The 25723-nt window shown below is 43.9% G+C and overlaps 2 protein-coding genes across 2 annotated transcripts in view; one reads left to right on the top strand and one right to left on the bottom strand.

Annotated features, from left to right (window-relative positions):
• LOC125913211 (L-lactate dehydrogenase A chain) overlaps positions 1-25723 on the top strand; it is a 968541-nt gene that overhangs the window by 647602 nt on the left and 295216 nt on the right. The window lies entirely within an intron of this gene.
• SERGEF (secretion regulating guanine nucleotide exchange factor) overlaps positions 1-25723 on the bottom strand; it is a 234361-nt gene that overhangs the window by 168190 nt on the left and 40448 nt on the right. Inside the window, 1 exon segment of the mRNA XM_049618186.1 lies at positions 16962-17128. Coding sequence (XP_049474143.1) covers positions 16962-17128 — 167 coding nt within the window.

The raw sequence follows: 25723 nt of genomic DNA, 5'->3' as shown, positions 1-25723 counted from the left end.
TTCCTCCTTTATTTTGTTAGTATGGAAAATTACATTTTTTTTCCCAAATGTTAAAGCAAGTTTTTATTCCTGGGATAACACAGCTTGGTCATGACGAACTTCCCTTTTTATATATTGCCAGATTTGATATGCTAATATTCTGTTAAAGATATATATGCATCTTTGTTAATGAGAGATTCTAGTCTATAATTTTCTTTTTTTTTTTTTTTTTTGTAAGGTTTTTGTCAAGTTTTGGTATCAGAACCATGCTGACTTCACAAAATGATTTGAGAAGCATTCACTCCTCTTCCTCTATTTTCTGAAAGAGTTTGTGTAAAACTTGTGTTTTTCTATTAAATATCTGATAAAATTTACCAGTTAAACCATCTAGGCCTAGAAGGTTCTTTGTGGGAAAGTTTTTGATAATGAATTAACAGATGTATAACTGTTCAGATTTTCTATTTCATCTTGTGTCAGTTTTGGTAAATTGTATTTTTTTAAGTCATCCATTTTATCTAATTTGCCAAATTTATTGGCACAAAGTTGTTCAGAATATTCCTTTAGTATCCTTTAATGTCTGTAGACTCTGTAGTGACTTACATACTTTCATTACTGACGCTGGTACGTTACAATCTTTTTCTCCTTTTTCTTATCAGTCCAGCTAGGGCTTCATCAATTTTATTGATATTTTCAAAGAATTGGTTTTGGTTTTATTATTTTTCCCTATTTTTATCTTTTTTCTATTTCACTAATTTCTGCTCCTATCTTTAATATTTCCCTTTTTTCTACTTATTTTGGATTAATTTTTCTTTTTTCAGCTTCTAGGGATGGAACCTTAAGTCACTGAATCTTGTCCTTTCTTCCTAATATATTCATTTAAAGACATAAATTTCCCTCAAAACACTGCTTTAGCTACATCCTACAAATGTTTGTGTTCTATTTTCATTACCATTCAGTATTAAGTTTTAAAAAATCTTTTCATTTTGAAATAAATTCAGAGAAAAGTTACAAGAACTATACAAAGAACTCCTGTTTGCCCTTCATCCATATTCCCTAAATATTGACACTTTGCCATCTCTATATTACCTCTATATTACCTATAGAGGTATAGAGGTACCTATATTGCTCTATATTACCTTCCCTCTTTCTCTATTTTTTTCTGAATGATCTCTGAGGGAATTAGGCAAAACGATGCCCTACCACTCAGAAATATGTTAGAGTATTTGTCAACCAAACTGTCAACACTCTACATTGCAACAATTCAACCATCAAAACTAAAAAGCTGGGGCACCTGGGTGGCTCAGTCAGTTGAGCATCCAACTCTTGATTTTGGCTCAGGTCATGATCCCAGAGTAATGGGATAAAGCCCCGCATCAGGCTCTGTACTGAGCATGGAGCCTGCTTGAGATTGTCTCTCTCTTTCCCTCTGCCTCTCTCCCCCACGCATGCCCTCTCTCTCTAAAAAATAAATAAAAATACATAAACATTTAAATTTAAAAAACTAAATAATTAACATTGGTATGTAACTACCAACAAAACTTGAGACTCTATTTAGTTCCTGTAATGTCCCTTACAACAAAAGAATCTAGTTCCCTATAGTACATTTCATTTAGTTGCCCTGTCTCTTTAGAATCCTTTCAATCTGGAACCGTTCCTTTCCTTGACCTTCAGGACCTTGATATCTTTGTGAAGAATGGGCCTGATTTTGGTCACTCTCCAGTTCGATCAGGTAGTTCTTTTTTACATTTTGTCTGAATTTATACTTGTTTTTTCTGTGAGAGGGCTGGTCCAAAAGAACTATTTCACCATTACCAGAAATGGAATCAGGATAGGATTCAATCCTCTTCTGACCACAGATTCCACATGAAAAACATGCTTGTCTGTTTGACTAGCATGACAGCTCTCAACAACTACAAAACAGGGACAATTCCATTATGCAGACTCAGCATTTCATATATTTTTTTCAAATATCTATATTATTATTATAATTAAGTGATGCCTACATAGAATTAAAAAATCAAATAGTACACAAAGGAATCAAATAAAAAGAAAAAGTTCCCCCACTAACATTGAAAGAATTTCAATGAGCAGAGTCTCTCTACTCTATGCTTGGCAGACCAGTGTTAGGAAATATAAAGGAAATTCTGGCCAGGAATCAAAAGACCTAAGTTTCTAGTCCTGGGTCTAAAACTCCAAAAATGGCTTTAGGTAAATCACTTATCCATGCAAAAAGTATTTATTCAGTTCCTAGTAGCATATTTAACCTCTCTATGCCTCAGTTTCCCTATCTGAAAAATGACATAGCACTATCCATCTTTTCTATTTTCCTCATAAGCAGGAGAAAAATGATGCAATATTGCATATTTGAGTATGCTAAAATTCGAAAGCAGAATACAAGTGGAACAATATATCAAGTATTAAACCTCCAGAAAAATTAACCATGGTAATCAGAAGCCTTAGTTGGAATACAGGAGACATGTTACAAATGAGATGAGAATGGAAGAATCTATATACTCTATTTGGTTTTATATTATTATACTATGTATACCTGCACTGTCCAATACAGTAGCTACTGTACATGTGGCATTTAAATTTAAATTAAAATAAAATTTAAAATTCACGGGGCACCTGGGTGGCTCAGTCGGTTAAGTGTTTGACTTCAGTTCAGGTCATGATCTCACGGTTTGTGGGTTCGAGCCCCACTCCAGGCTCTGTGCTAACAGCTCAGAGCCTGGAGCCTGCTTTGGATTCTGTGTCTCCCTCTCTCTGCCCCTCCCATGCTCATGCTCATGCTCTGTCTCTGTCTCTCAATAATAAATAAACATTTAAAAAAATTTTTTTAAATAAATAAATAAAATTCAGTTCCTGTATCACACTAGTCACATTTCAAGTGCTCAGTAGCCGCACGTGGTTATCAGCTACTGGACTGGACCGATACAGACCATTTTTACTGGAGAGTACTGACCCATGCTATTTTACATCATGTATACTCTTAATTGCCTGATATTAATGTTTTTAGTGAAGAATGAATACATAGCAGCTAGCCTGCCACTATAAAACAAAATAAAAATTCTCAAAGCTTAAGGAAATCCAGATAGGTAAAGAGATCTAACCAAATCAGAATGGCACTGGGTTTAGAGCTTTGGAAGACCCTTGGAATGCTTCTCATTAGATTAGGAAACTGAAGCCCAGGGAAGCAGAGTCTCTGGCCCCAGATCCCACAGTGAACTCACATTAGAGTTCAAAATGGAAACTGGTATCTTATAGCATAGGCTTTGCTATGTCACTTATTAGTCATGTGGCCTTGGACAAGTAGCCACCGCCAAGCCTCACTCTCATCATCTGCAAACTGAAGAAGAATAATTTCAACTCTGCTGGATTGTCATGAAGATTAAAGAGATGATGTCTAGAAAGCGCTTGGCAGAAAACCTGGCACCCCACTGGGACTTGGTGAATGCCACCTGCTGTCATCATTAGCTAATACATTGCTCTTTACACTATAACACAGACTGATCGGGGAGGCTTTGGCCACCAGATGCATCATCATCACAGAGCTGGTGAGTGTAGGAAGGAACGGGGGAATTATGCAGCTTGGCAAAATGTGCCAGAGGAGCAGAATGATAAATGCATTGTAAAGCAGCAACTACAGAACTGCTCCTGCAAGTCCCCGTGCAGTAGCAGAAATTTCACCTTGAGGAGTGCAAAGGGAAATGTACCATTTACATGCCTCTGTGTCCTCACCTTTAAAAAGGCATCTAAGGGATGGAGCACTGCAGATGAAGGAAGATGTTTATATTTCTACGACCCTCATGCTGAGACAACGAGAGGAGTCAGCATTCTGTCTTTGTTCTTCTCTTTCCAGAAGTAATGTATCACAACTCTGTTAGCTACCAACACAGCTATCCCACAGCAGGTCTCTCCAAGCTGGCTTCAGAGTGGGTGGAGCTCTCCCAAGGCTTCTCCAGGTGCCCCCTGTGTGAATAGCCCCTTACCCCCTGCCCAACAGGACAGGCATGGGATCCAAAACAACCCTAAAATACAGTGCCCACTCTGTAGCACCATATGCTCTCCTCTGGAAGATGACCACAGATGAGGTGATCAGATATTAGAGTAAAATCAAAGTAGCCACACGTGACTCAGACTCTAAGTGAGAAAAAGTTTCCATTCAGTTCCATAACAAATCCTAGCCACGTGCTCTCTGACAGACACTGTGCCATGCCCTAAAGATACAGCTGCAACCGAGACATGGTACCTTACCTGTCCTCAGGTAGCTTATATTTGAAATGGCAACTGGAATTGTCCAAAAAGAATTCAACTGGGTAAACTGTAACCTGAACCCTGTGAAGTGGTACAATTTGGGTTTGCAAGCAAGGGAGCTGGGCTTGGGATACTCTGAAACTCATCCTTGCTGCCACTCTGAATGAGAACAGAAGCCCAAGAAGGGATCATAAGGAAATAAAATATCTTTTCTCAGCTCTTCAAGGGCACACTTCATTGTCCCAGCTTTAAAGTGGCGGTTTCTGAGGAAGGAAAGCCGCTCTGGTTCTGCTCACCTCCCCTAGCCTGCGCCCAGGCCCTGAAGCAGATAATGAGCTGTCACAGGCTCCGCCTCTTCTGGAACCACCTGGACTTCTAGGGGTGGTGGTGAGGTGAGCACCATTCACAGTTACCTTTTTGTCCTCCAACCTGGAAAACCACTATCTAGGCACCTGCATGTCCTCTAGTCCATCACACGCCACCATGTTAGCTCTATTTCCTGTGTCCTTAGACAAGTTACTTCATCAAGTTTCAGTTTCTTCATCTGCAAAATAGGGATAAAATAGTATATGCTTCACCAGCATGTGGTAAGAAGTGAAAGTGATATTTAGGGGCTCCTGGGTGGCTCAGTCAGTCAAGCATCTGACTTCAGCTCAGGTCATGATCTTGCGGTCCTTGAGTTCAAACCTGCTATTGTCAGCACAGAGCCTGCTTCAGATTCTCTGTCTCCCCCTCTCTCCCTGCCACTCCCCCACTCACACTCTCTACCAAAAATAAAAAATAAACATTGAGAAAACAAAGAAAGTGATATTTATACAGTGCTTAACACAATACATGGTACACAGTGATCAATATATAGGAGCTAACATGATCATTTCTAAAAATTCCTATTGTTCCTAATTAAGTCTTTCTTAACTAAGTACTCAAGCCTGCCAACAACATCCCCACATTTATCACCTCTAAGGAACCAGCTCCCATAGATCCTTCAGGAGCCTAAAGAGACTTGATCTTCTCCCCTTCAAATTCAGTCTGGCCCAGCCTTCAAATGTCATCTGCTTGAAGAGGCTTTCCCAAAGACTCAAGAGACCTAACCAACTACTCTTCCCTGACACCACCTCTAGATCTTTCTGTTCACAAGTTCTCAGCTCTTACCTGCAGGAGCCTTATACTATCAATCACATCCCACTTCACAGAGCTTTAGGACTGTGTCCTCCCTGTTGTCATATTCTAAGTCCACAGCTCAAATGCAACCTGGGTACTCAACAAGTACTGATGGATTAAGAGGAACAGAAGAATCATGGAAACGATTCACATCAATTCCAGCTCTATGGTAACAGATAACAATTTCCAAAGAGCTATAGGAAATTGAGGTTTCCTGAAAACCCAGAGAAAGTTGGATATGACAAAGAAATCGAGTAACATAACTTACATTTATTGCTTCATAGTTTACAAAATGTTTTCATATTCACAACCTCATTTTGACAACAACTTGAAGAGGTAGGCCAAATAATTATTATTATACAGACATAAAATCTGAGGCTCAGAGAAGTAAAGCAGTTTGTCCAAGAATGAAACCATAACATTAACTTTCTTGATTCTTCCAAGTCCTTCTTCTGTTTATTGTTCCTTCATACATATTCTATCTTCAAATGATATGCATGCTCCAGACTATTAATAAAAAAATCTCACTCAAAAGGAATCACGTGGAAATAAAACCACAAAGAAGATCCTCAAGAATGACTAAATTACCTTTCTGGAGTGAGGAACTTTCCTCACACAATCCTGGGGAGTGCTGGCTACAACGACCTACATTTTGTTCAGCAGCCGTGAGCAACCGTCCCCAGCCAGCTAGGTCTCCTGAAGTGGCATATGGCAAGGTCCTCATGGGAGCTACAGGCAGCCTCCCAGCGCCTACAAGCAGGCTTCCACTCTGCCTCCTGCTTCCCTTTCCTCTCACACTTCTGACCTCTTTGAAAAGCCAAAAGCCTCACAATTGATTGTCGTAGAAACTGTCTTTTTGCAAAGACATCTCTGATTTCTTCCATTTCTGCTACCCACAGCCAGTCTCCCCCAATGTTGGATGATACCAGGCGTTCAGGGAAAAGAGCTCCCTTCCAAACAGCAATCTGCAGGTGTGGGAGGTCCCTACCACCACTGACAGTGCTCCCACAGAGAGAGCCACTGCATCACAAAAGGGAGTTACGTAATCACACAAAGACTAACTTCTCCCTTCTAGTCATAATTTAGTGGTCCCTCCACCAATGGGGGTCTTGGGGTTCTGAGAGCCACACCCCAAAAGAATGGCCTGGTTTTGCTTCCTTGGAAGTAACCAGAGCTTTTCTCTTTATCTACTGCAAGAGGTGCCTACCAGGCAAGGCCTCAGCATCTCAGGATACTTCAGGCCAAGAAGAGGCTGGAACTAGATGGAAATAACCTTTGGGAAAGAGGGGTGACTACAGGGCAGGCTCCTCAAACAGCCATCCAATATAAAGTGAGGGGCCTGGCAGTGAGAGAGGTGATTTGGGCCAGTGCCAATACCAAAAAGGGCCTCCAAGCAGGAAGCTCCAAGCAGCCTCAACCCTCAAAATAAAGCAGATGGCATCTTACTGAGGAATCAGCCATTCAGAACAAGGTCCCAGACAGTGATCAGGATCCAGGACACAGAGTCCAGTCCCTGGGTAATGAGACTGGCAAAATCCATGCCCTATTCAGGGTATAGCTCGTGTGCAATGGAACTGGCAGAGAGGCCCAGCTGTCTGGACAGGGCCCACGTGGAAGGGAGAAGGTGTTTCAGAAAGACAAAAGGAATCCATTAGCCAGCACACAGCAAACTCCAGATCTGGAATCTCAAGAAGGATGAGGGACAAGGAAGGTAGAGGGAAGGTGGAAAAGAGCTTCAGAGACAGCAGCTCAACAGTCAAGGAAAAGTGGGTAATGACACCAAGCAAAGAAAAATTCAATCAAGAAAGAAAAAAGAAGCGGGTTTGTCAGGCCGGATGGCAGGAATACTGAGATGAATGTAAGACATCATCCTTGTTACCCACTGGGGGACGGGTAGCAATTGTCCCAGCAGCCAAGGGCAAAGGGAAGCAGAAGAACCAGCATGTACAAAGACTCAGAAGTATCAAACAATATGATAATGTTGTTGGTTCAGTACAGATGAAATGCAGAATGCAAGGGAAAGACTGGTAGGAGGTGAGGCTGGATATTCTGACAGGGACAGGATCAAGAACTTTTGTTTTTTTAATTTTTTTTAAGGTTTATTTATTTATTTTAGAGAGAGAGAGCACCCACACGTGTGCACAAGCAGTGGAGGGGCAGAGAGAGAGAGAAAGGGAGACAGGGAATATGAAGCAAGTTCCAGGCTCCACGCTGTCAGCACAGAGCCCCACGCAGGGCTTAAACCCCTGAACTGTGAGATCATGTTCAAAGTTGGACAAATAACTGATGGAGCCACCCAGGCGCCCCAAGAAGAGCTTCTTATATCAAGCCAGAGATGTTGGACTTCATCTTGGGTGGGAAGCCATTGAAAAGTAAGGGCACACATTCATCCCTATAACAATTATTTGCTGAGCACCTACTATGTGCCAGTCATTAATCAAGGTGATGGGGATACAGTGGTGAACAAGGCCAACAGCAACCCCAAAACTTAAGCTCTAGTAACCCCATTCTTTGCACACTGGCTGTGGGGATTACAGACTGTGTTTCTCCTTCCCCTTGAGGGAAGAGGCTGGGTCTTATCCTCCTCTATATCATAAAGACTTGGCTAAGTTTCTTCCATATAGTAGGTTTCCAATAAATGTTTATTGTGGGAATGAATTTTTTTCTGTATTATTAAGAATCTTTAAAAAAAAAAAAAGGTTTAAGGGCATAACAAAATCTGATTTATATTTTAGTACATCATTTTGGCAGCTGGGTGGGGGCAGCTGGAATGAGGCCAAACTACAGACAACAGGTTCTCCCTTGAGACAATGCCACTGAAATTAGGTGGTAGATAATGGGGGTCCAAGCTAGAGGGACAGTGGCAGAGATGGAGACAGTTTTAGTCCCTTGGCCAACCGGCCTTCACAGAGCTCACATTTCTCTCATCAAACCACCGCAGCCTCCTTTAAACTCTCATTGGCTTCTGCTTTCCCTCTAAACCTCTGCATGATTTACTTTCACCCTGGGACAGCCCAGTTTTCAAGGTCAAATGCAACAAAAGACAGCTGGTCAGCTCTAGGGTGACCCTGAGTGCGGCCTGGGCCAGTCGTAATGCTGCAGAGCATGGTGGTGACACATGAGGTCACTGGGACTTTAAATCAGGGCTGATGAATTTGCTCTGCAGCTGGGAGAAAGCCAGCCAGAAACATCTTTGCTGTCGACACTGATGGCTAACCTCGACAGGAATCCACACTCTGTGGCACTGCGTGGAGACTGGTCGTGGATTACCAAGCATCTGGCCTCCACTACATTCACTGATTCTGATTCTAGGAAGTGTTTATCACAAGATCCAGGACAGTTCTATGTAGCTCCTAAGATCCCAAGTGATTAAGACAGACGAGCAGCTCTGACCCATACTTACAACAAAACCCGCGTCTGAAGCACAGAGTGGCTCATATCCAACGAACCCAATAGAACACTTGTACGTCACTTTAGAGTTTGCAAAAACCCTTATAGATCTTATTTGCATATTTTTATAGCCCTGTGGGCAAGATTAAAGCAGAATTTGGAGAGGTCTGACTGACCCGAAGTCACATGGATTGTGGGTGACAGAGCAGAAACTCCAACCTTGGTCTCACCCTACATTCAAGACTGGCTTGTGAGCCCCGCCACCCCAGCCAGGACTATGGTTGACCACAGTCGTGAGTGAACCTCATTGCCCCTGTCCTTGCTGGGGCTATCCTTGTCCTCCTGCTGTTCCTCACTAGACAGTGACCTAGACTGCAAGTCTGGAGAGAGCTGCTAGGTGTCCGTCAGACAGAACTACCACCTAGTGAGAGCCAAAGCCAGAGCACACGGCCACATTCTGGTCAGAACCGTCCCGAGGAAGCTGTTGGTGTACAGAGCTGGCCATGAGAAGAGTGAGGGCTCTGTGAGCCGGGTTCCAGGCCCTGAACCGGGTAACCATGTGCTGCATAACCTGGAGCTCGTGCCAGCTTTCTCTCTCAACTTCTGCTCCCTCGCCCCCAGAATGAGGGCAGCAACAACTGTCCTGCCCACCACTTGGGGGTCAGAGCCAGTAAAAGTGTCTTTTTTTTTTTTTTTTTTTTTTTGCCATTTCCCAGTAGTTGCCGGATGGACTCACTACAGAGTAAAGCCAACGCATCCCTGCCCGGAGGCCTGCCCACATTAACGTCATCACTCCAGCAGACAAGCTGACTTTCAACCTAACCAGGAAGACTTAAGCCACCCAACAGGGCTTCTCATCCTTTTCTCAGCACAGTTGCACCAGTGCCTCACTGTGGATCAAGCTGGGCCCTCCATGCGCATAGATAAATAAGACAGTGTCTGTGCTCCAAGAACTCAATGTTTGGTTTAGAGACAGACATATTAATAATTACTGTAGCAACTAATAAGTACCGTGTGACAGCACTGGGCACCAACTCTGTCACTGCTCTGTGAATTCTTGGCACCTGCACTGTGTGTGGGTCATGCTGGGATGCAGTAAACATTTATTGAATAAATAAAAGGAAGATGCAACATGACGACAAAAGATGGACACACTTTAATGAAAGTACTTCTCTTCTCCACCTCCAAACCTCCATCTTCGCATGTCCCCTTTTTTCTTTACTCCTGTCCTGCAAGAAAGCGTCCTTCCGTCTTATCACTAACCCCTTCACAGAGATTTCGAGCCTCTCTCATCTCCCTGGGCGCCCTGCTCCGCTGACCCCCTGCCTCCTGCATCTCTACCCACAGTGCACTCTCTCTCTCTCTCTAATCCTCTGCTTCAGCCTTCTGACACACTCCAGTTTCCCCAAGCTCACGAAACTAACTCGAGCCAAGCTCTCCTCCCAGTTCCCGACCTTGTTCTCATCCTCCTCTGGCCACAGAATCTCTGGAAATGCACCCGCAGCCTGCATTTCTCGCCATCTCTTCATTCCCTATGTCCCGGCTTCAGTCCCTCAGAGGCGACACCACAAACCTCCCATCGCCAAACCCAGCCATCTTTTCTCCGCCCCCGACCTCCCTGACCTCCCTGTTGAAATTTCCTTAGCTTCTGAGAACACTGCAGTTCCTGGCTTGCTTTCTCCCTCTCTTGTCAATACACAGTCTCTATCTGGCTGCTCTTCCTCTGCTTTCCTCCTAATGCAAGCTCTTGCCAAGATTCCCCTGTTATTTTGCATTAGCTCCCTTGAGAAATAATTTAATGTCAAAGCTTCCAATTTAGGAAGCCTTTCCAGTCACCACCTCCCACCCCAACCACCCCACACCCCAACCCTACAGGATCCAACAGAACCAGAGGGGCTGCAAATGCAAGAAAGAAAAGGTCCCCAAGGACACGGGAAATCATTATCAGACTCTTTTCCGGCCTTTGTCACATTCAGCTTGTCCCGTAATGAACTGATCTGAGCCCCGCCAGTAGCTCACGAGCATCTGACACAGGAACTGTTCCACCTTCTCTGCTTCCCCCGTTTGCCTAACGTGGTGCTTGGACAGACAGGCATACATAAGCATCTGCTGGATAAAAGGAAAAAACTGAAGATGAACATGTGTGACAGCACTTGGTAAATTGTGAAGCACTAAAGGACTACAAGCCTCATTATCAACAGATTCCGTAAGAAACTTCTGGGTTGTTCAAACATACGACGGGGTCAGAGCCTATCTGTTCTCTGGCTCTGCAGGACATGTGATGCCCAAATGTCTCAACACATGGAAATGCCTATTCCCGAGCTGGCCTGGGACTGAGCAGCACAGATTGTAGGGAGAGAGTGCAGAGGAGCTGACGAGGGTCACGTACCACTGAAACCATTTCTTTCATTCTGTTTTTATTTATTCAGTCAGTAAACATCCACTGAGGACCAACACAGCGCAGGAGCTATTCTAGACACCGGGAACACAGCTTCGAACGAGACAGACAAGGCCCTTGCACTCCCAGGTCCAATATTTTAGTGGGAAGAGATGATAAATGTGAGTAAATAAGAGAACGGCAGGTAGTAAAGAAGTGCTTGCTGTTATCGTGTCCTTCGGCATCCCTCTCAAACAAAACAGCCCGGTCTCTGCCGAGTGTTCACACGGACAAATCCAGTCCACTGCTTCCACGTTCGTTTTGTGTGATTACTCCTCCTGCCAGGTCAGCAGCTGCAGCACAGATATGCTAGCCGTGCTAACCTCCCCACAAAAACAGTCTTTGGGTGAACACGGCTACCCCATTTGGGGTGGCCTCTAAAACCTGCCACACCTGGAAGGTCTGGGCTGCCGGGGCTGCCTCGTCTCAGAGACCTCATGCTCCTCCAAGAACGGCAACGATGCTAGAGGTTACTTACCAGAGAGCTACTTGGGAATGCTTTTTCAGGTTGTATTGAATTCTGTCAGAGCCCTCTGGACTCAGCTGATTGCTGGTGGTAGATCTCGGCGTTATTTAGGGCACCGAAGTCCCACGGTCTTGACACAAACTTAAAATTAGAAATGCATTAAATATAGGAAAGGAGGAAGGTCATTCAGGAAGGGCAGCCTTCCGAGGGAGCTGCAGGACAAAGACGCCCTGGAAACTTCCAGGTTCGTTAATGGGTTTTACACAGCATCCGAGTGGTATTTCTTCTTCTGAAATAACACTGTGGAAAGCGTAGGGGACTGGCTCAAACCTCAGCTAGCACAGCCGAGTGAGTGACTCTGCAAACTAAAAATAGCTTCTTTCCCACTCATTCTGACAGATTTCACCCAGACCCAGTGCACAGGTAGATCCTCCAACAAACAGCTTTAGTCCTGCAGCAAAGTGAGGGTTGATGGCATCCGGGCTTGACAATTACCCAATCCCTGGTTCCACTCTTGTTTATCTCCATGTTTCCCGCTCCTGCTCCAATAGCTGTGTGTGTGCATGCACATGCACATGTACACTGAGCTCCCTGACTGGGATTTGGTGCTCCTCAACCAAACGTGGGCAGAATTTAAACCAGGAACATGACTCAGGACCATGGCTGCAGAATAAGCCCAGAACAAGGCCCTCAGAAACACTGGGAATCGGTGTTTGTCTTGGCGGTCTCCTAATTCCTAGCTAGCCTCTCTGGGCCTCAGTTTCCTCGATTGTAAAAGGAGGATAATCATTCCAAGTCTGGCCTATTTCACAGCATCATGCTGGGATCAAATGAGATAACGTTTGTGGAAGTTATTTTCCTTCAGACAGTAATCCTATCAGAAAGATGGGTGGTAGGGACGGGACAGGCTGGACAGGCAGCTAGACCACAAACCGAGGCTGGCCCACTGGGATGGGCAGGCATCCTGACCATTCCAGGAGTTAGAACAGATCTAGATTCACAGCTTCAGTTCATGTTATCCCCTCTGCCTGGAATATCCTCCTTTTGCTAAACTCCTTGTTCTTAAGAACCCAGTTCAAACAACATTTCTGTTCAATTGCTGTCTTCAGCATAAATCATTCCATCTTCCCTGCTCCCTTGGCCTTTCATATGCAACTCTAATAGCACATCCACTCTATACAGTAAGGATTTACAAACCTGGAAGTTCTTTGAGGGCACAGACATGTATTTTTTTATCTTTGTATCTACCTCCCTCCCCACCACCGTGTGGTCAACATAGGCACGTGGCAGACATCAACCAACATTTACTAGGCTGACTATGGAATAGGCAAGATCCCAAAGCCAAGAAGAACGTAAACTCAGGACAGCAGGAAATGTGGGACAGCACACACAGAGCCAGTGGGAAGGGCGGCAGGTGGTAGGAAGTAGTGTCACAAACGTCTGCCTGCCCCTGGCAATAAGGTCACGGCCACGGGGACAGGAATCAAAGCTGAACGACAAGTCCTGGGAGGACTAGGCAGCAGCATCATACTAAAATCCCAATGACCTAAACTGGAACAGGAGCCCCTGGGGACAAGGAACAAGGGCAGAGAACAGAGCCAAGGCAACAAGGCAGAGCAAGGCTCAGGTGGTACTAAAGCCTAGAACTTCTGGATCAGTTAACATGCTCAGGTCTGCCAAAATTGAGCCAGCAGCTAGGGGTCAAGTGATCTTGGCTATGACCCTGAGGGTCTCCAGGGGCAAGAGTCATTATAAATTTAAGTAGTGATCATTTCCATAAAATAAGAATCAGAAATGGAAGGTACTCTTAGATCTGTAAGAAACATCAGGAATCACCTGGTCTAACATGCCCCACCTACGTATGGGGGAACTAAGGGTACAGGAGGAAAAGGGGCTTTCCCAAATTCACTCAATCAGGGCAGAACCAGAGCTAGAACCCAGGTCTTCCGACTCCTAATCCAGACCTTGTCCCGTCAGAGGCTGTTTACCTTCAGTCAAGCAGGTCTTCTGATGGTTCCACTACCACACCAGGTGCCCAGCTCTAGCTGCTTCAGAATCCTAGGGAGCCCCTATGGACCCACTAAGTGAGCACAAGTACTTCTGCCTCCATCTTTGGGCAGAGTTTAGAGCCAAGGTTCCCTGGGAAACATGGCAGCCTTGCCTGGGGTCTGGGAAGCTGCTGTGGTTCACACACACTCTGCCCTGATGTGTACATGGGGGGGGGGGGGATTAATCCCGATTATTCTGCTATCCCTGGAATTTTCTAAGAGTGGCCAAAAGGGCCGAGTATCTAAGGCCAAGCTGATAGAGCGTGAAACACATAGTCTTCACCACTGTGAGAACATTAAAGGGAAGCCTGCCAGGTCTATAATCTCAAAGTCCTTCTCAGGCTGGAGATGAGGCATGGCTCAGAAGAAAGAATTGAGACTCTCAGGGAATCAGAGACTCTGCCTTCCAGACTCCCAGAACTTTCATCCAGGTGAGGGTATATATGCAAAAGGACAGATGCAACTTTATTTCATCTATACAGAAAGTATGTAAGCTTCAAGTACTTCAAGTTCAAGTCCCAACCCCACTGTTTGTTGACCTACTGTGTGATCTGGGGCCCGTGACTTCCCCATTGTGAGCCTGAGTATCCTTATTCATAAAGCAGTGATTATAACACCGGCACCCAGTTTTATTGAGAAGATGAAATAATACACGTAAAGTTTTTAGTATGCTGCCTGGACCATAATCACCACCAAGTAACATTGTGTTTGTTTGCTCTCTTTTGTTCACAAGACGGGATGGCTAAACCACCTGTGCTTTCTCCTCTTGTGGGCTGTCACTCTGGATCCCAGCCCAGACACCTCGCTCCTCACTCTGCTTATCCCTTGGACACAGAAGAAGGCAACTGGTCAGCTACGGGGCCACTCTTAATTCCTTGAAGGTCAGGAATCATCAGCTTAGTTCAAGGCTGTTCCTGTCTCCCCAGGTGTCTCTGCACCTCCCTGGCCAAGTCCCTCCCAGGGCAATGCCTACTCAAGGATGGCTTTTATCTTTTCCAAGGTGAATCCACTCCTAGTGGCTTATAGCTGCCCACTGGCCTGGCTCTGGGCCTCAGGCAAATAGATGCCTGACGGGTCAGACCGGGACATCAACAGGGGGGGATAATCCCCGGACCCAATTTACCAAAAGGAGATACCCTGGCGTCTGAACCTGCAGTGGGACCAGCAAGTAGACACGCCAGTACTCCAAGGACTGGAGCAGAAATGGAGGGAGCACTAAAATGGAGTGGCCATGGCACTCTAGGCTCAAGCCACCTCCTCAGATTGCTCTACTAAGAAGCTAAACGAAAGTCACATCAATGTCAGGCTCTTAGGCTGTATGTTTCCACTGGCCATATCTGTCACAGTGCTGCCACACACGATGGCCACCACAGGGTGTTAAAAGGCGAAGAAGAGAAAGGACCCAACAGTTACTGAGTGCCTGCCACATGCCAAGAACCTTGGGTATAATCCTCATCAAAGACCTTTTGTGGTAAGTATTATTATCCTGATCTTGCCAATAAAACCAGAGACTCAGAAAAATCCGTGAAGCCTCTGTGCCTCTGCTGTGCTACCTGACCACGGAGTCTTAAATGTTCTGGAAAAGACAAAGAAGAATAAAGGGTTTAATGCACTTGGTACCAAGCTCTCAGCACCTTCACTGGCTAAGCAGACAGTACTAGCTACAATGCTGCATTCCCTCATTCGCAGCTGGGGAGGTCAACTTCTCTCAAACAGAATCTAGAGAAATATAGCAAAGGTCATAAAGATGCTCATGGCCTTTGCCCCTGCAATTTCATCCTTAAGACTGTATCTTAAAAAACACTTCAAAAGGGTATTCACTGCAGAATCCACCATAGTGACAAAAGAGAAGAAATTATATAAACGTCTAACATTCCAAGAATGGTTTGGAAAATCCCAGAGCCTTCGAATCATATAATGTTACATAGCCATTTTAAATGGCCTCAGAGATCAGAAAGAAACAAAGCAAAGCATCTGTGATAAAATAAATGAAGACTGAATACCAAATATCATAAGTACTATCACTGAAACTTTGGAAAGTATGTACATGTGTACATGCAAAAGGGAATGTTGTTAAGGTGGTTAAGATTAAGGATGGTTTTATTATTATTATTATTATTATTATTATTATCACCACCACGTCTAAATGGCCTTTTTGGTTTTGTTTAATGAGTGCCTTGTCAATTAAAGAACAAGAGAGAGCAAGAAAGACAGACAGACTTAACCCAGCACTAAGGAAAGGCCCAGGAGGAGCGGTCTGGGATGTGAAGCAGAAGTTGAGAACCGTCCTACATACCCGGAAGGAGGAGGCCAGGCAGGCCCCGGGGAAAGGGAAGCCCTCTAGGTATGAAGAGGGTTGTAATTAGTCTGATGCTAATTACAGAAGTCTCGCTGGCTTATTAATTTTTTTCACAGACTCTGAATGAAGACTGAACTCCTTCATTAAGCCAACTTGGGTTCAGAGGCACATTTCCTCCGTGGCCATCCTCATTCTTCTCAAAAACCTTGCCTTTTCTTTTTTTAAGGACAACAGTAAAGTAAAATTTAGTAACAGAAACACACACCCTGGAGAAATTAAGACTCCTGCCTTAAATGTAGAAATTCAAGACATTTCAGGGAATTAAAGGGGCTTGATAAGCAACTGAACTACAGTATTTTCTGCACTGGGAAATATAAACTGAAGTGCAAAACACTTAGCTCAGTATAAAAGCCCCCTTGATCAGGCTGCAACCCATCTTTTGGATACTACAGACACCCCACGCTCTAGCCAAACTGACCCACCAGTGGTTCCCCAAATAGTTTCTTTACTTTCCTACCCTGTGACTCTGTTCCGGCCTTTGTGCCTACCTGAAAGTCCTCTTCTCTCCTACAGACACTTACTCGAATATGATCCATCCTCCAAGGCACCGCTCAAAGCTGTGGCCTCCATGACACTAGCCTAACCCGATCACAGTAGCCTGGATTCATTTCTCATTCTTTGAAGTGGACACAGAGTATCTGGAATCTCTCTAAAGGAGTTACACACAGTCTGCCTTGAGGTATAGGTAACTTCCTCTTCTACCATGTTAAACCACAAGCAACTTGAGGCAAGGACCCCCTCAGAGTCCTGCATGGAACCCATAGCACAATGCCTTCACTATAAGCACACCGTAGGACCTCAGTAACTGTTTCGATGAAAGACAAGGAAAAGAGATGTATCACATCTATGGAAAGTCATTCCTACCTCAGCTGCTCCTGTTAAGCAGTGCAGACAGGAAGGCATGCTCTTCTGTGGTCCTGAGCAGGGGAGGGATGAATCATGACTCTGTAGTTTCCAGCCTTCACGAGACTCCAACTTCCTCCCTAGTTGACCATAGTCCGCTCGGCCCCAGGTAAACACTCTGCCAGTTTCTAAAAACAAACATTAGTTGAATTAAGGCTATATTCCACAGCTATACTCTCATGGGTAGGCAAAGAATTACAAGAGAAACTGTGAACATTTATTTTAGGACCAACTACCATGTACCAGGAACCATCCTATCTTCTACAGGGAGAGCACAACTATTCACACTTTCACAGATGTGGGGACTGATGTTCGGTAAAATGACATGACCAAGATCAAGCTGTGGTGCAGTGAGCACCAGAGCTGGATTCCAGCAGAGGGCAGATGCTAAAGCCGTGCACCTGCATTTTAAAAGACAGGGACCAGGCTACAGGGAATTCTTCAACCACACTTTAGGGCCTCTCTATCTCTCCTTGCGCTTTGCCCAGATCTCTATTCTCAGGTTCTCCTCCCTCTCACCCAATATGGGGCCCATCAGCTACCCAGAAGTCCCCCAGGCTCCTGACCTGCCCCATGCCATAATCTCTTAGCACCATTAAAGCCAATTTCATGTGTTTTCTTTCCATATAACATAAAAGAATCTTCAGAGTCTAAGCTCTTACCCGAAAAAGCAATTCTCATAGTCCCAAGGCAAGTGTCTATGTGTGCGAGAAGGAAGGGAGTGAGAGAAGGGAAAAAAGACAAAATCATTTACAGCCAGGAAAGCCTCAGTTCCCCAGATGCACCACCTGGGAAGCTGGCCAGTGCAAAAGATGATTGAAGAAAATGGAATTTGGAAAAAAGAGAAACGCCTTTCTTCTCCCAGATAAGAAAAAATTCACCAAACTCATTCAGTTGTACCAAGTGCCACATTTGTTATTTCAACAGAAATGCAAAATCCGATGAGGCATAGATTATTAACAGATTCTCCGCAATAAATATGCATAACCATGTGCGCTGTATAAATTCTTTATACATGTTTATTTTAACAAAGAAAAACTTTGCTTAAGAGACAAAATACCAAGCAATGCATATTAAATTCTAGACAAACCTACTACTATGATACTACTGTGTTTGGTATCAAGGCTTCATCTGGCCCCACATTCAACATATGGTTTATAGTGTCAGCTAGAATACAACTACAGACTCATAGGGGAAATGTCGGAATATTGAAGGGATAAAGTCCTCAGAATCAACCTGCTCATGGACACCAATGGAGATACCAAGAAGTGCACAAGAAGTTCTGAGCTTCCTCAAAGAGGGAAAAAAAGTCTGTGCAGCCCATGGGGTACCAGGTATATGACAGGAACTAGGAGTGGGTTCCCTCGGATATGCTATTTCATGGCCTCACATGTGTTGTTCCTTTTGCCATGGAAGCCCTTTCCTTACATTATTCATTTGATAAGCTATGGCTCCACCTGTACAGTCCAGCTCATGTACCACCAGTTCTGTGAAGCCTTTTTTGACCCCTCAATCCTCCACAGAAAGGGTGAAACCCACCCTCCTGTGAGCCACCTTTATTACTGTCCTCATCAACTACTATGTTCCCATTTAACAGGTGAGAAACTAAGGTTCAGAGAAGTGACTAGCCCAGGGTCACACAGCTAAGCCACATCTCCTTCTACTAGCCCATGGTACTATTCTGTATTGGTTTTTCACGTGGGTCTGCATCACTGGATAACCAACACTCAACACTCAATATCCTTCCCTCACTTCTATAGGACCCACAAAAAAGCCCATGTTCCCAGGACCCACAAAGCATCCAAAAATGACAAACGGTCCCTCTACATGAGCTGGGTAGGATTTAAAACCAGACTGCCTTAGCAGGGAGAGTCCCAAGAAGCTGAAAGGGGAGACTGTTACTTCTGAACTCACCCTAGCATTGTTCTTCTGGAAAGAACCAGCACGTTGCTATCTGCAAGACTATCGAAGAATTATGTTATCACAAGTCCCACAGTGAATCCTTTCTTATCAAGTAAAACATCTTAGCATCTTCTCTCCTATTGATTATTGATGTGAAGACAGGCAAGACTGCCGCCATTACTCCATCTCCAATAGCAATACAACCATTCTACTTACATAGCACTTTTCAACTTCAAGGCACTTTACAAAGATTAACTAATTAATTCTCATGTTCCCTGGGGAGGCCACAGACATTCTATTAGAGACAAGCCCCAAAACCAGGCTGACTGGATGTCCAGCCTTCACTCTCCAGCCTAGGTTTGCTCAGTCAGGTAGGTGCACTCTCTGACGCTATCTGTCTATTTCTCCCCAAAATACACTCTGCATCAGAAGGCTCGCAGAAAAAAAAAAAAAAAAGGAGATTCTTATTTTTCCTTTTCTTTTAAATAGACACATATTGACCACTTCTTAGGTGCCCAGCACATTCAGGGCCACTATCTCAATTAATCCCCAAAATAATTCTAGGGGGTACAGATTACTAAGTTTATTTCACAGATGAGGGTAAATGATTTGGTCAATACGAAACAACCAGCAGGTGGTGGAATCAAGATTAAAATCTGTGTATTCTGACTCCAACACCATTGGTAGCTCCAGTGATTGCCCAGCTGCTGTCAATTCTTACAGTATTTGAGGAGGGAGAAAGCCCAGATCAAATGGATATGTTCTGCATACCAGCTCACTTCCCAGGACACCTCGCAGAACTCAGGACTGTAAGTGTTGAAATAAAGGCATCTAACAGGAAAATGATGTTAGGTCACCCAGAGTAAAAGAAAACAATGAATCCACATACAAAAAAATGTTCACTAATGCAATGTAGACAAAAATATGTCTCAAGCAGAAGTATACTATCAAATGCAAGGAGATTCAGAGCACAAATGTAACAAATGAATTTTTTACTAATAGTAAAGAATTATTACTGTGATAAAAGATAGATACATTAATGGCATCCAAAAAGTGTAAGTGTGTATCTTCAGATAAATGAGAAAAATGACCAACAGCACAAAATAAAGTTAGCAAGTAAAATATAATTTCAAGGTATGTCCATGCGCAAATTGACATAAAATCACTACGGAGCCAAGACATTAAGTATAGGTGGCAAAAGATCCCAACACAACACAGAAAACAACAGGGGCCAAGTAAGTAGCATTGACAAAGTATGCCTAAGGAACTTGGAGAAACCATTTCAAGCTGGAATTCTCCTGGCAGGCTTGATGGAAGAAGCAAGTTCAAGGTGAACTTCTAGATAGGAAAAGAAAATGGGAGAATGAGGAAGAATATTAACATTCTAGGAGTAGGGAGAGGGGGCAAGTGATGATAGAAACCAAAAGGCACAAGGCGGGTCAGGTGGAGAGAGAGTGAGGGTCACGAGGAAGAGGGACTGGAAAGCGGGTCGGAACTGCAGGCTGGAGTTCCTTCCTTCCAGACCAGGGATTCCCAAACTGGCTGGTTTGTACTCACCTATTAGTAAAATATTTTTTAACATACTATGTAATTATATGTATGTATGTATAGGTATACGTGTGTGTATGTGTGTGTGTGTATATATATATATATATGTTATATATGTGTATATTACATGTATATATACATGTATATTATATGTATATTACATGTATATATGTGTATTACATATATATACATACACACATATACACATGTACACACATTACATATACACATATATTCATCTATTTATTAAAACATATACTTGTATTACCTATATACATAAATTATAAATATGCCCTTATTTAAAAATATACAGTGTAAAATATACTCACAAAGTAGAAAATTTTAAAGAACGAGATAAAAACACATAAAAGGAGTCATGATTTGTTCTTCCCATACCCTGGCAATTAGTCTCACATGCTCACTTTAGAGACTGCTGCTAACTAGACCACAGGGAGGCTGCACACTGGGAACAGGGGTGACGTCTGGTCAAAGGAGTGTCTGGGGCTGGCGCATGAGGCAAAGGTCGAGGCACCAGTAATAAGAACATTCATGCCAACACTTGCATTGCACCCACTGTGTGCTATGTACTGGTCTAAGCATTCTCTATACAGTACTCTGCTTATCACTCTTCCCAGCCCTAGGTGATGGACAAGAAACTAGGCGCTTACCCAAAGGCACAGCAGTAGTAAGTGAAAGGGGAAAGAAGAAAGAAATCCACTACAATTACACAAGCCTAAGATGGATCAGGACTGAACCAAGGGTTGAAGTCACAGGGGGGAAAACAAGATGGGAATCTGCAAGGCGTGCCATCCTATCAGATGTCAGAGAAAGGGAACAGGAGGAGATGAACACCACTCTGAGATTTCAGGATTTCAGATTTCAAGATTGGTGGGAAGGTGGTGGTACATTAAAAGAAATAGACAAAAGGGCTAAAATGCCAGATCCGGGGTCCCATCGATGGGAATCATGAAATATTATTTCATTACTAAAATGAGTTAACTCTTCTGGGGCCTTTTGCAAACAAATAGTCAAATATAAATAAAGAGGAAATAAGTGAGGAAAAAGACAACTCTCTGCAAAGCCCTGGCAGGGGGCAGAGGAAATCAGAGGAGACTCAGGAAGCTGGGGAGGTGGCGAATATTCAAGGAAGTAGCTTCCTTTAGCATCCATAGGAGGGCTGTCGGGAATGGTGGTAAAGGCAGGTGAGAAGCCACTCCAGCAACATCTAAGCTCTTCAGCTAAGGGGAATTTCTACCCCATTCCAGGGAAAGGGGTACTAAAGGTGAGAGGAAGATGGATTACTGTAAATTAAGGAACCTTCACCCTTTCTTAAAAGAATGTCCCAAAAGGGAAGAGTGTCATTGAAGGCATCAAAGGGAGTTAGCAAACAGAGGTAGATGTTATAAAAAGAACACCCCTGGGTCAAGGCAGAGAAAAGGCCATACAGCTCCTCATATATATAGCATATTCCATATGCATATTCCATATGCATATTCCCATAGCATATTCCAGGTGCTAAAGCCTCCTAGAGCACACACATGTAAGAAGTGAGCCATCCTCCAGTCAGGAACTTGTTACATTTGTAATTCATCTGCTGACGAACACCAGTTACTCTCAGGTTATTAATTCTAAGGCCTTAACGTAGAAGAACCTGATTTCTATAACTCATCCCTTGTTCCACCACATGGACAGAGATTTTATAAAAAGGCACTAATAGGGCGGCTTTGCTGTCAGCACAGAGCCGGCTTTGAATCCTCTGTCCCCGCTTCTCTTTGCCCCTCCCCCTCTCAAAAATAAATAAACATTAGGGAAAAAAAAGGTGCTAATAACCAAGAATTGGTCAAGCACAGAACTGGAGTCTTCCAGCCTAATCTTCCCATGGAAGGAGAAGAGTGCAGAGGGAGAGAGCTCAGAGCACAGGTGCTGGAAGCAGAAACGCCAGGCCGTGAATGTGCGCGAACATGCCGTGCTGCTCCTCCACAGGCTGCCACACTGCTTCCTTCTGTCCCTGGCTGTCTCCACTACCCAGCCCCCTTCACCTAGTTAACTCCTACTGCCTCTTCAACTCTCCTGAGCCCTCAGCTCAGGTCAGGTTCCTCTATGCAACAACCTTGGAGAACCACGTTCCTCATCTTGAGGCACTTATCTCAGTTTATAAATGTACACTCATTAGGAACACTTTTGATTAATGTTTGTCTCCCCTTCAGACAGTCAGCTCTATGACTTCAGGGACTGCCTGTGTTTGCACATCCCTGCACCCTAGAATAATGCTCAGCACAAAGCGGGTGCTCAACGAATATCTGTGGCCTGAATAAACAAATGAACAAATGAAATTAATTACTGAATTTTATCATTCACTGGTTCCATAATCTTGAGCAAATTACTCAACATTTATAAAATGGGAATAAGATCTACTTGTAGGGTTGTTGTAAGGATATTTTTGCAAAAAGTATGTGACATTTCATAGTAAATGTTAGCCACCAGCACTCTCATTCTCCTGGCTGAACTCTATAGCCTTATGAAGGATTTCCAGTGTCCACCCACAGTGTCTACCAATTTGTCACATCTTCTCAGTCAACTCCCACCTACCAATGTCTTGGGGTCAGTGTCTCTACAGACAACCAAAGGAGAAGAGCACTGAATGCTCTGTCTTAAAATTTTGGATTTTGAAAAGATTCAAGCATGGCGTCTGGCACATCAGAGGCCTCTGAAGTATCATGCAATACCAACAGATTAAAGCTAGGGAAAAAGAAAAAAAAAAAAAAAAAGCAGTGGGGAAGGGGGAAGAAACTTTAACCTAAGACTCAGAAGACCTGGATCCTATTCCTGGGTTCTCTTCTATGCTGTGTGACCTTAAACAGGCCCCTTCTCCTCCAGGGGCCTATGCTTCCCATACATAAAATAAGAGGACTGGGATAAATGGCTTTGGATCCATTTCCTGATCTAACTTCAACAAGGATGTCTAAAAATCTTCACTATCAAAATGAGTGCTGTACAATCCAATTTTATTAGTATCTTTGTAATATTTAGTCTGACCAGTGTCCTGAAAGAAAGCACCAGTCGGATAGTTATCAATTCAAATAAAGATTGGGATCGACTGTATATCCTGTTATCTCTTAGTGAAATTTCCTTAGTCTCCAAAGTTGTATCATGAACAATACCACCATGGAAAAGGTTTGAAATTTTTGAGAAGTCAGTGCAGGAATAAAATTTCCCCCATATGCTGCCCAACTGAAAAGGGGAGAAGAAGCCTACAAAGAGAATGACAAAAGGTAAGGGACTGGGGAGAATTTTACTGAGACCTGACTCTGGCTAAAACTCTACTTTAGGGACAAGAACCACATGATCCTCTCAATAGATGCAGAGAAAGCATTTGACAAAATACAGCATCCTTTCTTGATAAAAACCCTCAAGAAAGTAAGGATAGAAGGAGCATACCTCGAGATCATAAAAGCCATATATGAACGACCCAACATCATCCTCAATGGGGAAAAACTGACAGCTTTCCCCCTAAGGTCAGGAACAAGACAGGGATGTCCACTCTCACCACTGTTATTCAACACAGTATTGGAAGTCTTAGCCTCTGCAATCAGACAACACAAAGAAATAAAAGGCATCCAAATCGGCCACGAGGAGGTCACACATGCTGAACTACAGGTAATGGTGTTTACCACCAAAATACTTGGGTTAAATACAACAGTTGACACCTTTGAGAAAGAGTTGCAGGCTTCCAGCTATGGAATGAATAAGTCATTGGGATACAAGGTACAGCCTACAGAATATAGTTAATCCTGTAGTAAAGTGTTGCATGCTTTCGCATTATAGCTACACTTGTATAGGTATCTGGAAAGCATAATGTATACACACAGAATCACTACGATATATGCCTGAAAATAATACAACATTGTGAGTCTACTGTATTTCAATTAAAAAAATGATAATATTTTAAATTTCTCCTTCACCATTAAAAAATTATTTCTAATTTAGAAAAAAAAACCACTCTGCTTTAGGCACTGCCATTGTTCTCTAACTTAATCAACCCTGAATGATGGGTGTGAGCCCCATCTTACAGTAAAGAAACATCACAGGATTTTAATGACTTGCTCAAGATCACACAACTAGTATGCTGCAAAGCTATCATGATGATGATGATAATAACAGCTAATATTCTGAGGGCACTCTACATGGGTTGTCCCATTCGGTCCACAGAATCCCCTCATGAGTAGGCATTATTATAACCCTCAAATTATAGGCGAGGAAATTAAAGCACAGGAGAGGTTAAGTCTCAGGCTCAGGGTCCCGCAGCTGTCAGTGGCAGAGCGCAGATGGAATCCGGCAGCCTGGCACCAGAGCTGGTGCCCTCACTCACTACCCTGCAGAGGATATACCGCTTTTTGCTGGGTCACAGTGCCTCTTCAAAAGTGAACATTCCCAAGGACTTCTGGAGGTTGTTCAGGGTTACAGGGATGCACAGAGCCTAGCTGCTGAGTGACTGCACGAGCTTCATCCTTGGCCTACATGGCAGAGATCAGAATCCTACAACATGCCAGGCATTCCACACAGCTGCTCCATTTTCATCACTGACTCTATTAGCTGTCAAATCAGGAGCACTGGTAATAGAGGTCAAGACAGACTGCACCCTGAGGCGGCCCTAGGCCAGCCACAGGACTATCTATACCATGCAGGGCTGGGGCTTCCCAGACAAAAGGGAGGAATGCTTTCTTCTCCCAAACTGGGTTCTAGTCTATTTAAGTGGCTCCTTGGCCTTCCACACAATCCTTTTCCGTAAACACCTATGTTCTCTCAATGCTGGATGGCTGCCCCTTTGTCAAGGGCATACTTTGCTTCTTCCCTCCCAGGCTTTCAGGTCATGCTGGGCTCCAGTCCGCAAGGCTGGTCAGCCCATAACGCTGGTGGGTTTTACTTGTTCCACCTACAGAACTCCTTCTCACCCTTCAGGTCCTGGCTCAAATGCCACGGCCAAAGTCTCCCATCATCCCCTTGTTCTGACGCCCCTTGCTTTGGGAGCCACTGGCCTGATGCTTGTACCGTTGCACCAACAATTATTCTATGCCTCCAAATGTAAGATTATTTGATGAGATGCCTTGTGTGGCCCTCTAAATTAGTCAAGGTTCTCCAGAGAAACAGAACCAACAGGAGAGAGGGGGAGAGAGAGAGAGAGAGAGAGAGAGAGAGAGAGAGAGAGAGAGATTTACAAGGAATTGGCTCACATGATTATGGAGGCTGGCAAGTCCAAAATCTGCAAAGCCAAT

This window comes from Panthera uncia, chromosome D1, assembly GCF_023721935.1.
Source record: "Panthera uncia isolate 11264 chromosome D1, Puncia_PCG_1.0, whole genome shotgun sequence".
Lineage (NCBI taxonomy): Eukaryota > Metazoa > Chordata > Mammalia > Carnivora > Felidae > Panthera > Panthera uncia.
This window is presented reverse-complemented; position numbering and strand designations above follow the sequence as displayed.